We start from the raw sequence: 11256 nt of genomic DNA on the forward strand, positions 1-11256 counted from the left end.
TGCCAGTCCTGGGGCTTGAACTCAGGGCCTGGGCACTGTCCCAGAGCTTTTTTTTTTTGGCATTAAAAAATTATTTTATTGTCAAATTGATGTACAGAGAGGTTACAGTTTCATACTTTAGGCCTTGGGTACATTTCTTGTACTGTTTGTTACCTCCTCCCTCATTCCCTCCTCTCCCCTCCCCCTTTCCCTCTCCCCCCATGAGTTGTTCAGTTGGTTTACACCAAATGATTTTGCAAGTATTGCTTTTGGAGTCGTTTGTCTTTTTATCCATTGTCCCAGAGCTTCTTTTGCTCAAGTCTGGCACCCTACCACTTGAGCCACAGCTCCACTTGCTTTTTTTTTTTTCCCCTCTCACATCAGACAGGTAATGTACCACATCATAAGAAGGTTTAGAGGGAGGCACATGTCAAGCAAACTCGTGAGAACCCAATCATCACACTTATGAACTGGAAAAGAATCCCCAGCCTTCTGTGTATGGGGTACTGAGGAATCAAACCCAGGGCTTCATGCATGCTAAGTAAGCACTCTACCTACCACTAAGACATATTCCCAGCCCGCCCTTTTTTTTCCCTATTTTCCCTTTCTCTCTTTCTCCTTATTTTTTCTTTTCTTTTTGGTCGGTCATCGGGCTTGAATTCTGGGCCTGGGTGCTGTCCCTGAGCTCTTCAGCTCACAGCTAGCGCTCTGTCACCGGAGCCACAGCTCCACTTCTGGTTTTCTGGTGGTTAACTGGAGATGAGTCTCAGGGACTTTACTGCCGGGGCTGGCTTTGAACGGTGATCCTCATATCCCAGCCTCCTGAGTGGCTAGGCTTATAGGCCAGAGCCACCAGTGCCCAGCTCTCCCTTGCTTTCTTCCTCCCTCCTTCCCACCTCTCACTTTTTTCTTTCTTTCTTCCTGGTGTGTATTAGTACTAGGGCTGAACTCACACCTTCAATTTTCTACTTCCTTTTATTTTTTTGCCAGTCCTGGGCTTGGACTCAGGGCCTGAGCACCGTCCCTGGCTTCCTTTTGCTCAAGGCTAGCACTCTACCACTTGAGCCACAGCGCCACTTCTAGCCGTTTTCTATATATGTGGTGCTGGGGAATCGAACCCGGGGCCTCATGTATACGAGGCAAGCACTCTTGCCACTAGGCCATATTTCCAGCCCCAAAGCAAACCCTCACATTTTTTTTTTTTTTTTTTTTTTGCCAGTCCTGGGGCTTGGACTCAGGGCCTGAGCACTGTCCCTGGCTTCCTTTGCTTTTTGATTTTTTTTTTTCCGGAACCGGGGACTGAACCTGGGGCCTCGCGCTCGCCAGGTGGGTGCTCTTCTGCTGAGCCAGATCCCCCGCCCCCTGGCTTCCTTTTTGCTTAAGGCTAGCACTCTGCCACTTGAGCCACAGTGCCTCTTCTGGCCGTTTTCTAGATAGGTGGTGCTGGAGAATCGAATCCAGGGCTTCATGTATACGAGGCGAGCTCTCTTGCCACTAGGCCATATTCCCAGCCCTCTACTTCCTTTTTTGCCAGTCCTGGGGCTTGAACTCAGGGCCTGAGCACTGTCCCTGGCTTCTTTTTGCTCAAGCCTAGCACTCCACCACGTGAGCCACAGCCCCACTTCTGGCCTTTTCTGTTTATGTGGTGCTGAGGAGTCGAACCCAGGGCGTTGTGCATGCTAGGCAAGCACTCTACCACTAAGCCACATTTCCAGCCTCTACTTTTTTTTTTGGTAAGCTTATCTTGGGGCTTGAACTCACAACCTAGACCTGTCCCTGAGCTTTTTCTCTCAAGGCTTTGCTCTACCATTTGCTCTACCACAGCCCCATTTCCAGTTTTGTTGGTGGCTCATTGGAAACAAAAATATCATGGGCTTTTCTGCCCTGGCTGGCTTCAAACCTCTATCTTCAGATAACTAGGGTAACTAGGATTACAGGTGTGAGCCACTGGTACCTGGCTGTTTTTTCTTTTCTTTTCTTTTTTTCTCATGACTGGGGTGCTCTACCACTTGAGCCATGCTTCTAGTATTGAATTTTTTTGTTGGTTAATTGGAGACAAGAGTCTCAAGGACTTTTCTGCCTGGACTGGCTTTAAACCACCATCCTCCAGGTCTCAGCCTCCTGTGTAGTTAGGATTGCAGGTGTGAGCCCCTGGCACCCAATCACTTGTTTTGGTGGGAGTGGGCACCCCAGGCCTGCAGCTTGCTGGGGTGGGGCATTTGTCCCACCTCTGCCACCCCCGGGTCTCCAGGTTAGAGATGAGCTTTCTGAGCACTTGCTGGGGGCCCTGTTCTGTCTGGGTAGGGGTCTGGAGCAGGCAGTCTGTGGCTGGTTTCAGTGTGTGGAGCTCTGGGAGCCCTGTCCGGTCCCCCGAAGCTCCTTGCACCAGTGTGGCCAATGCCTGTGGCGTTCCCTTCGCTGGCTGGTGCCACGCTGGCTCGGGCTGGCGGTGGCAGCAGGCAGGGCCGGGCAGGGGCTGCGGTGGGCACTGGCCCCGTGCCCAGCTCCGGTATAAATATCCCCAGGCTGCCGGCTGTGTTTACTCGGGCCCAGCCGGGGGCGGCGGTGGCGGGCAGGTCCCGGGCCACAGGACAGACATTTCCTTCTCCCAGACAGGCCCGCAGCCTTCTGCCCCCTCCTGGGTGGGGACCAGGTGGTGACCCCTCACTTGGGGGTCCCAGGGACAACCAGTGGAGCTCTGACCCAGACTTCCCAAGCCTGGGAGAGACTGAGGGAGGAGGCAGCAGGGAGGGGGACAGGAAAAAGTGAGGGTGAAGAGGAGAGGGAGGAATGGGGAGGGGGGTTCACCCAGTTGGCAGAAGCTGGGGTGCAGGGCTGGAAAGGCAGATATGAAGAAGGGAGGTAGGGTTGGGGTAGGGGGGAAGCCACAGGTGCTGAGGCAGCAGAGGAGGGGGACAGGCTGGGGATGGGGATCAGGAGGGCAGTGGGGACAGGCAGGGCCTTAGTGACAGGGTGCAGGGTCCCTCTGGGCTCTGGCAGGAGGGGGGGGGGCGTGGGTGGCAGCTGGGACAGGACAGATGGGAGACACGGGGGTGGGGGCCGGATGCCGTCGGTGGGGTTCTCCCTCCCTGACTCAGCCTCTCCACCCACGGTGTCCCCAGCACCCGTCTCCCGGCTTCGTGGGGGCTGCTGTGACCAGGGGTGTGTCTGCAGTCTCCGCAGGGCCTCCTCCTCCCGTCTCCTCGTCTAATCCCTGAGTCCCGCCGCCTGCCTCTCTCCCAGCCTCCATCTGACTAACCCTGACTGACTCAAGGGCTGCCTGCACCGCTCCTCTCCCTCTCCGTTACATAACAGAACACGCTCAGGGCGGCGGCAGACGCGATCATAAACCAGTTTACTTAGCAAATGGCAGCGGGGGGAAGCTGCCTGGCATGGAGGGCCAAAACTCCCGTCTTTCCGGATCGTGTCTTGGGGCCAAGCTGCTGTCCTGGGGGAGTCGGGCCAGTGACAGCCCCCGGAGGAAGACATGGAGGTGGCTGGGCTGTGGGACACGGCTTAGCTCCCAGGGAAGCCTGGGGCGCCCCGCAGTGACCTCAGCACCCGCCTCTCCTCCTGCCTCCCACCTGAGACACACTGTCCAGGGCGCCACCTTGGGCCAGCTCGGGGCCGGGCTGCCTGGAGGCTCTGTGGGGATGGCAGGTGTCTGGCTCAGGCCTGGGCCAACCTTGAACCTCAGCCCCCCACCAGTGTTCCTGCTGCTTCTGGGGGGGGGGACACAGGGCACAGAACGAATGCCTTGGGGTCAGGAACTGGTGTCTTTCAGGTGTGGCCAACAGGAAGCTGCTGGTGGCTGTGTTGCCCCTCAGCCTCTGCCCCCCACCCCATGAGGTGCTGGGCACGGGGTGGGGTGGGGCCTGGGAAGGTGGGACGCCTGGGTTCCCACAGGCTGAGTCACAGGCGGCCATCTGGCTCCCATTAGGCCAGGCGGCGGGGGGCTGCGGGGCGGCCCTGTGGCCTGGGGGAGGGCCGGGGCAGGCTGTGTGGGAGATGACTCAGGCCCATGATAACAGCCTGTGTGGATTCGTGGAGCGTAAACAGGAGCAGGAGAGAGAGGGAGGCGGAGGAAGGGAAGAAAGGGAAAATTGTGGCTGGGCAGGGGGAGGGGGGAGCCCCTCCCTCCCTCTGTGATTCCCCAGCGGTGCCTCTGCTGGTCCTCTGGGCAGGATTCCTAAGGGAGAGGCAGGAGCTTGTGGCCACTGTGGGCCCCGTTGCCGCCGGCGTTGGGGACAGGCCGTGGGCATCCATCCGGGAGAGGAACGGGACGGGGTGTAGAAGGATAGAGACTGTAAGAGGTACAGCGAGGCAGCAGGTGGACAGGTAGAGAAAGTCCAGATCTGGGCTGGTCCCCAGGTGAACAGAGTGGGCACCATGGGCCTCAGACAAAGGGTCAGACATTCATCCTTGGCCGGGTGCAGAGACGGAATGGGGGGGCGGGGTAGAGACAGTGCAGATGGGAAAAGGGGGAGGTCACAGAACGAGAGGGAGACAGGATGGGATGGAAGGAGCCCAGAGTCACACCAAGAACAAGACAGAGGCAGGGGTGGGGAGGGGCAAAGGGGGTAGGGGAAGTGTGGGGGGTTGTTCCCGGAGCTGGGAGGCTGTCCTGCCTTCGGGGAGCGGCCCAGCCAGGGCTGGACATGGCAGTGCCACGGTCAATCTCCGCCCAGCTCCGGGCTGGGCGCATCCTCGGGCTCCTCCTCATCGAAGTACCTCTCCTCCTCATCCCGGGCCACGATGTCCAGGTTGTCAAAGTCAGGGTTGTCATCCACGGTGCTGCAGGGGGAGGAGGCTGTGAGGGGCCTGGGCGGCCTGGGTGCCTGGAGACAGCTGCCCGTCAGGTCTGCGTTGACCCTCGCAGGTCACGGGAAGGTGGGGTGACATACAGGCGCACCTTCCTGGCCTTCTCACCAGGACAGGAATGGAGGGCGGGGCTGGCTGGCCTCGGGGTGGCGGGGGGCCACCCCAAGTGGCTGGTTTCCCAAGCCTGACTCCACTTCTGATCCCTCCCTCCCCCGGCATGCGCCCCTGTGCAGGCGTCACCTCCCCCGACCCCAGGTCACCCGCCTCCACGCCCAGCCTGGTCCCACAAGGCCTGTCCCTGGGACATCAGGATATGGAGACTGTCCTGATCCGGGCGCCGGGACATGGAAGATATGTGGGTTGCATGGTGGTGGAGGGACACGTCTGGTCCCCCACTCCAATGTCTGCGGGTGCTGGGTCTGGGGGGGCACTGGGCCCACTCACCTAGGTCCTCAGCCCTCTGCCTACCGCCCAGTGGGTTTGGGCTGGAGGATCTCTGAGGGGGCCAGCATGCTGACTGCCAGGCACCGGCCCCATTTTCCTCCTGTGCCCGCTGAGCAGCGCCTGGGTGTGGCTGTGGTTCACGTGTCATTGGGGCCCCTGTGGCCTGGCCCGAATTGGGGACCACAAGGCAGACTGGCTGGCTGGGGGGAACACACCATTTCCCTTTGTGTCCGTCCCTTTCCCGCACCCTTTGGGCTGCACTGGAGCCAGCGGCAAGTGGGAGGCACCCCACAGGGAGGCCTTGGGCACACCAGGGGACTTCAGGGAGTGAAGTGCTGTCAGGCCACTGCCACCCGCCAGGGTGAAACCCAGCTGATGTGAGTCTAGTTCTCTCTTTCCTAGACAGGAGGAAACTGAGGCAGGGCTGCAAGACTTGAGGTCGAGTGCAGGCTCTCCCAGTTCTGTCTGTCTCTAGTTTATCAGAATCCCAGGCCTGGCTGACCCTAGCACCCATACCCAGGACCTCTCTCCTGGGGCCTTTATGCACCACGAGGGTGGGGGGGGGGTGCTGGATGACACAGACTCAAAGGGTGGGGGGAGGGGCAGGTCACGGGGCACCTGTAGTCAAAGTCCCCGTCCTTGCCATCCAGGAAGCGTTGGTGCATGCGGCTGGTGAACTCTTCCCGCAGGATCAGCCTCTCCTCCGAGTCGGGCACCCAGGTCTCCGAGTCTTTGCTGGACCTCTGGTCTGCAGAGGAGAACAGGTGTCCACGGGGGCTGCTGAGGGAGGGGGTGGAGGGGGCTCCAGGCAGAGGACACCCGGAAATGGGTGCCAGGAGTTGGGGATCACTTGATTCCTTGCAGGCGGGGGAGACAGGCTTGGGGCAGGGGTGTCCGGACACTGGGCTCTCCCTGCTGTTGGCCTGCACCTTCCTCGTCGCTGTCCTCGTCCTCCTCCTCTTCCTCCAGGCAGGCCTCCTCTTCCTCCTGCTGCTGGAGCAGTCGCTGCTGCAGTTCTCGTTCCTGGTAGGACTGGAGCAGCAGGTCGGAGAGCGGGCAGGCAGGCGTGCTGGGGGAGCCGGGCCGGGCCACCAGGGGAGCTGGGGCCCGGGCGCTGAGCTCCTCCTGGGTGAGGTACTGACCGATGTACTGCTCATACAGCAGCGGCGCGCGGTACCGCATCTGCTCATCGCTGAAATACTCGCCCCCTGTGGGGAGGACGGATGGGGGCGAGGAGGTGTCTGAGCCGACAGGGTCCAAGCATGGATGTGCGATCACGCGTATACGGTTGGGCGTGGGGGTGGACCCCTGTAGCCCCCAGCTACTCAGGATACAGAGACAGAAGGATCCACATTCAAGGCTAGTCCAAGCAAAAGCATGAGACCCTACCTGAAAAAATGAACTACAGGGGCTGGGGATATGGCCTAGTGGCTAGAGTGCCTGCCTCGTATACATGAGGCCCTGGGTTCGATTCCCCAGCACCACATATACAGAAAATGGCCAGAAGTGGCGCTGTGGCTCAAGTGGCAGAGTGCTAGCCTTGAGCAAAAAGAAGCCAGGGACAGTGCTCAGGCCGAGTCCAAGCCCCAGGAGTGGCCAAAAAAAACAAAACCAAACAAAAAAAATGAACTACAATTGAAAGGACTGGGGCGTGGCTCAAGGGGTAGAGGCATGAGGCCCCGAGCTGGGTGGCCCCTTCTCACCATGTCCCCCCACTCCCTCTGGGCCTCCCACCCCTCTCCCTAGTTCAGTCTCAGCCTCTCCTTGTCTTTCCTTGTTCACAACCTATCTCCCAAGCTAGGCACCAGTGGCTCACGTCTGTCATCCTAGTTCATCAGGAGGCTGAGATCAGAGGATCACGGTTCAAAGCCTTCCCGGGACAGAAAAGTCCCTGTGAGACTCTTATCTCCAATGAACCACTGAATAACAGCAAGTGGTGCTGCGACTCAAAGTGGTAGAGGGCTAGCCATGAGCAAAAGAGTTGAGGGGGGGCTGGGGATATGGCCTAGTGGCAAGAGTGCCTGCCTCGGATACACGAGGCCCTAGGTTCGATTCCCCAGCACCACATATACAGAAAACGGCCAGAAGCGGCGCTGTGGCTCAAGTGGCAGAGTGCTAGCCTTGAGCGGGAAGAAGCCAGGGACAGTGCTCAGGCCCTGAGTCCAAGGCCCAGGACTGGCAAAAAAAAAAAAAAAACAAAACAAAAGAGCTGAGGGACAGCGCCCAGGCCCTGGGTTCAAGCCTCATGACCACCACTACCAACACCACCACACCTATCTCCAGGCTCTGCCCTTGTGACCCCGCTCTTCCCCCTGGCCTCAGTCTCCTCCCACCCTGCCCCAGGTGCCCTGCACACCTTGGATGAGCTCTCGCAGAGCTGCGTAGCGCCGGTTTCTCAGGCGGGTCCGTAGGGTGCGGGGCCGGGCAGTGCCCTGCCGGGCCACCTCGGCACAGTAGAAGTCAGCCCGGTGGTCGCCACGCACATGGCGGAAGCAGGCCAGGTGCTCCTCGCGGAGGCCAGTGCGGAAGCGCTCCAGGAACACGAGCGGCTTCTCGTGGTACAGCTGGCTCAGCACGGCCACCTTCTCGCGCTCCGTCAGGTCGGGCTCACCCTGCTGCTGGCTGCACACGGGCAGGCGGCTGGCAGCCACGGCCCGCAGCATGGCAGTCACTGCTGCATTCTCAGCCCTGGCGGGGTCACTGCCCAGGGCCTCCAGAGAGCTGGGTGCCACCTCCTCCTGGTCCTGAGGTCTGGAGGGGATGGTCTGGCTCAGCTCCCCCCAGTGGCCAGGTTTGGGCTCTGCACAGCCTGAGGAGAGGGGGGTTGTTAGTTCAGGGCGAAGAGGCATGGGCAGAGGAAGGGAAGGCATTAGAGGAGGGGTGTGGGTGCTCCTCCCTGGGTGCCCCCTGTGTCCCCAGCCCTGCAGGTGGGCTCACGGTGAGCAAGAGGCTGACTTTCAAGTAAATGCAGACAAGAACATAAGTACTGAAAACAGGTAGCATGCTGTCTTTCCTGCCTTTAGAAAAGTAGAAAGAAAGGGAAGGGGAAGGGAAGGGGTAACTGCAGACATATTATTTTTGTGTACGGAACTTAAACTCAAGAGCCACTGGCTGTAATGCTAGCAAACTCAGAGGCTGGGATCTGAGGATTGTGGTTTGAAGCCAACTGGGGCAAGAAAGTTTGTGAGACTTTTATCCACAATGGACCACCAAAAAGCTGGAAGTGGAATTGTGGCTCAAATGGTAGAGCTTCAGCTTTGAAGTATGTCCCAGGACATACACAAGCACAAGAGATATACATATACACAAATAAGATAAGCAAATGCAAATGCTTTTTGGGTATAGATAGGCATCAAAAGACTTGGCATTGGAGTACACAGAGATTGTAAGGCCTTTTGAGGAGGCAGGCTGGGCCTCAGACTTAGGGGGAGCAGGAGATTTGAAATGGAATGGGGGGAGGGGCGGGGAATGTGGCTTAGTGGTAGCATGCATGAAGTTCTGAGCTGAATTCCTCAGTACCACAAAAACAGAAAACGCTGAAAATGGCGCTGAGGCTCAAATGGTAGAGTGCCAGAAAGAGGCTCAAGAACAGTACCCAGGCCCAGTTCAAGCCCCAGGACTGGCAAGCAAAAAAAAAAAGGAATGGGGAAAGATATAGTCAGGGGAAGTGTAGCCTGGAACAGCAAGGGGTGAGGAAGGGCTAGCTTGGGGGCAAATGAAACCCGTTTGGCAGGGGGCAGATAAGGAATTAGCAGGGCTGGTCTGAGAACTAGAGCTATCTCAGGGCTGGGGAGAACTTTAAGGGTAACTTGGGAGTAGGCTGGTAAGGAAATGGGGTAGCCTGGGGTCCCCGGAAAGGTTAATTTCGGGGGAGGAAACGGAGAGGAAGCCACGAGAGGTTAATGTGGACACGGTAGTGGCCAGGCAGGAAGGGCTAGGAGCAGGTGTTCCACTATAAAGAGTCCCCCGTGGCGTTCCCGAGGAGTTACTTCCTGGTGGCGCCGTCACGCATCCCTCCCGTCGTCTCCGCTTGGCCAGCATCTCACCCTCATCGGGTTCCCTCGCTGCAGCCGGAGCGGTCCTGGCCTCCATGTCCATCTTTTCCGTCCCGTCCACCGTCGCCGCGGAGGCCCGCGCTCAGCAGCAATTTCCGGGCGCACCGGCTCCACTGGTCCGGTGCTGAACTGCACGCCTCGCGATACCAAAGTTCCGGCTCCAGGGCGCACTTTCCCAGGCCCACTCCCAACCCCCTCCCTCGGCCACAGCCAAAAAGGCCTGCAGTTGTGACCCTTCGGGGTGTGACTAATATTTGGGAGGGTCGGCTGGGGGACTGGGGCTGTTTGAGCCCTTTCTAGACCCCTATGCATCTCCATTTCTTCAGCACCTCATGGAATATGTTGTTACTAAGTAAGCCTCAACTCATGCCCAAACAGGCATGAGGCCTATGGCGTTATCAGAGGTAGAACTTCCCATTTTGTGCCCAGACTCTGGAGGAAGTCTGCAGTTGTGGAGGAGGAACTGGGTTGGAGATTGCCCTATGAGATGGGTGAGGACTCATATTTAGGGCTCTGTGACCAGACATCTCCAGGGACCACAGTGATTGGCCAGGGCTCTGATGGATGAGGCTGCTGGCATGAGAAACGTCTCAGGCAGGAGAGCAGATGTAGGTAGCTCCTGTTTTAAGCCCTTCAGGATGGCCAGGGAGACTCTAAATTGATAGGGCAGAATTGGAGTGCCCTATGGGAAAAGCCCAGGCTGGTCATGTACTCCGGATCCACCTGAGTGCTGGAATTATATATGTGCACTACTAGACCCTTTCCTGTCTTTAGGTAAAACCCTAAGTGCATGTGAATTTCCCAAGCAGAGGCCCATGGCAATGAGATTCTGAAAAATAATTTCTGCTCTGAATTTCAGATGTGTAGAGGTGAAGCTGCTAAGGTCACCAGGTGCCAGGCCATGTGGACTCTCTTAAATCCTTTAAGTGGTTTTAGCCTTATCCTTCAGGGACTGGGGGAGGACCAGGATAAGGGCTTGGGTGGAAGCTGGGACTGGCTGATAACAGAGGAAGAACTTCCTCATGCTTATTCTTTTTTTTTTTGCCAGTCCTGGGGACTGGACTCAGGGCCCGAGCACTGTCCCTGGCTTCTTCTTGCTCAAGGCTAGCACTCTACCACTTGAGCCACAGCGCCCCTTCTGGCCATTTTCTGTATATGTGGTGGGAATCAAACCCGGGGCCTCATGTATACGAGGCAAGCACTCTTGCCACTAGGCCATATCCCCAGCCCCCCTCATGCTTATTCTTGAGCCCTGGAGGGAAACTGATTGTAGAATCCACAAATGCATTAGCAGGAGGTGTCAGCAGAGGGCGCCATTGAACAGCACCTGCCCAGAAATGGACTTTCACAGACTAGGGGACCCAGGCCCTCTGCCCTCATCAAGTTGCTTCACCTCAGGCTGCCTCCTTGATTTTGCTTGTCCTGTCCCAAGGCTCTTGGCTCCTAAGCTGAGAACATAGCATAAACCCTGGGGATGGAGAACTGAAGCTGCTAGGAAGGACGATGGCCATTGGGGGTGGAGACCACTGAAGACATCTTCCTGCCTAGGAGTCCTGTCCTCATGCTGCCCAGATGCCACGGACCCTGGTTGGTGCTCTGTGGTAGGATCTGGGAACAGGCGAGTACCTTGTTCAAGGAAGGCACCCCAACATGTGTTAGCTGAGAAATGAAGCTGTAACAACCAGCCTGCAGTACAGGAGACAGGAAGGCAGTGCCAAGTACAAGCCCACAAGCTTCACCCATGGGTAGGGTGAGGTGGTACCTGGTGATGGTGTCCCCAGAGCAGCCTGCTTCCCATTCTGTGGCCTGCGACCCCACTTGTCTGCTGTGGTCCTCATCTGTGTTTCACTCAAAGTGCCCGCAAGGACTCGAACCACTTTCAGGGTCCTAACCCCGCTTCCTTCTGCTAGGAGGTGCCATCTCATTTATTTAAGCCAGACAAAATGGGCAGAAACAT

At 57.9% G+C, this 11256-nt stretch overlaps 1 protein-coding gene and 1 non-coding gene across 3 annotated transcripts; both read right to left on the reverse strand.

Annotated features, from left to right (window-relative positions):
* Positions 1-357: 357 nt before the first annotated feature.
* On the reverse strand, positions 358-461 carry LOC125339164. The gene has a single exon (XR_007208452.1). It is a non-coding gene; the product is annotated as a small nucleolar RNA U13 (small nucleolar RNA).
* A 2652-nt stretch (positions 462-3113) lies between these two features.
* Positions 3114-9388, reverse strand: Ccdc97 (coiled-coil domain containing 97). 2 transcript variants are annotated; one of them, XM_048330057.1, is made up of 5 exons: positions 9291-9388; positions 7601-8053; positions 6174-6452; positions 5863-5992; positions 3114-4773 (listed from the first exon to the last, which is right to left on the reverse strand). In XM_048330057.1, the coding sequence occupies exons 1-5, from the start codon at positions 9340-9342 to the stop codon at positions 4653-4655; spliced, it is 1035 nt and encodes a 344-aa protein (XP_048186014.1). In that variant the 5' UTR covers positions 9343-9388; the 3' UTR covers positions 3114-4652. The 2 variants fall into 2 exon arrangements, with proteins under 2 accessions (XP_048186014.1, XP_048186013.1); XM_048330056.1 differs by having other exon boundaries at positions 9234-9372.
* Between the last annotated feature and the right edge of the window lie 1868 nt (positions 9389-11256).

The sequence above is a fragment of the Perognathus longimembris genome, chromosome 20, assembly GCF_023159225.1.
Source record: "Perognathus longimembris pacificus isolate PPM17 chromosome 20, ASM2315922v1, whole genome shotgun sequence".
NCBI classification, from domain to species: Eukaryota; Metazoa; Chordata; class Mammalia; order Rodentia; family Heteromyidae; genus Perognathus; species Perognathus longimembris.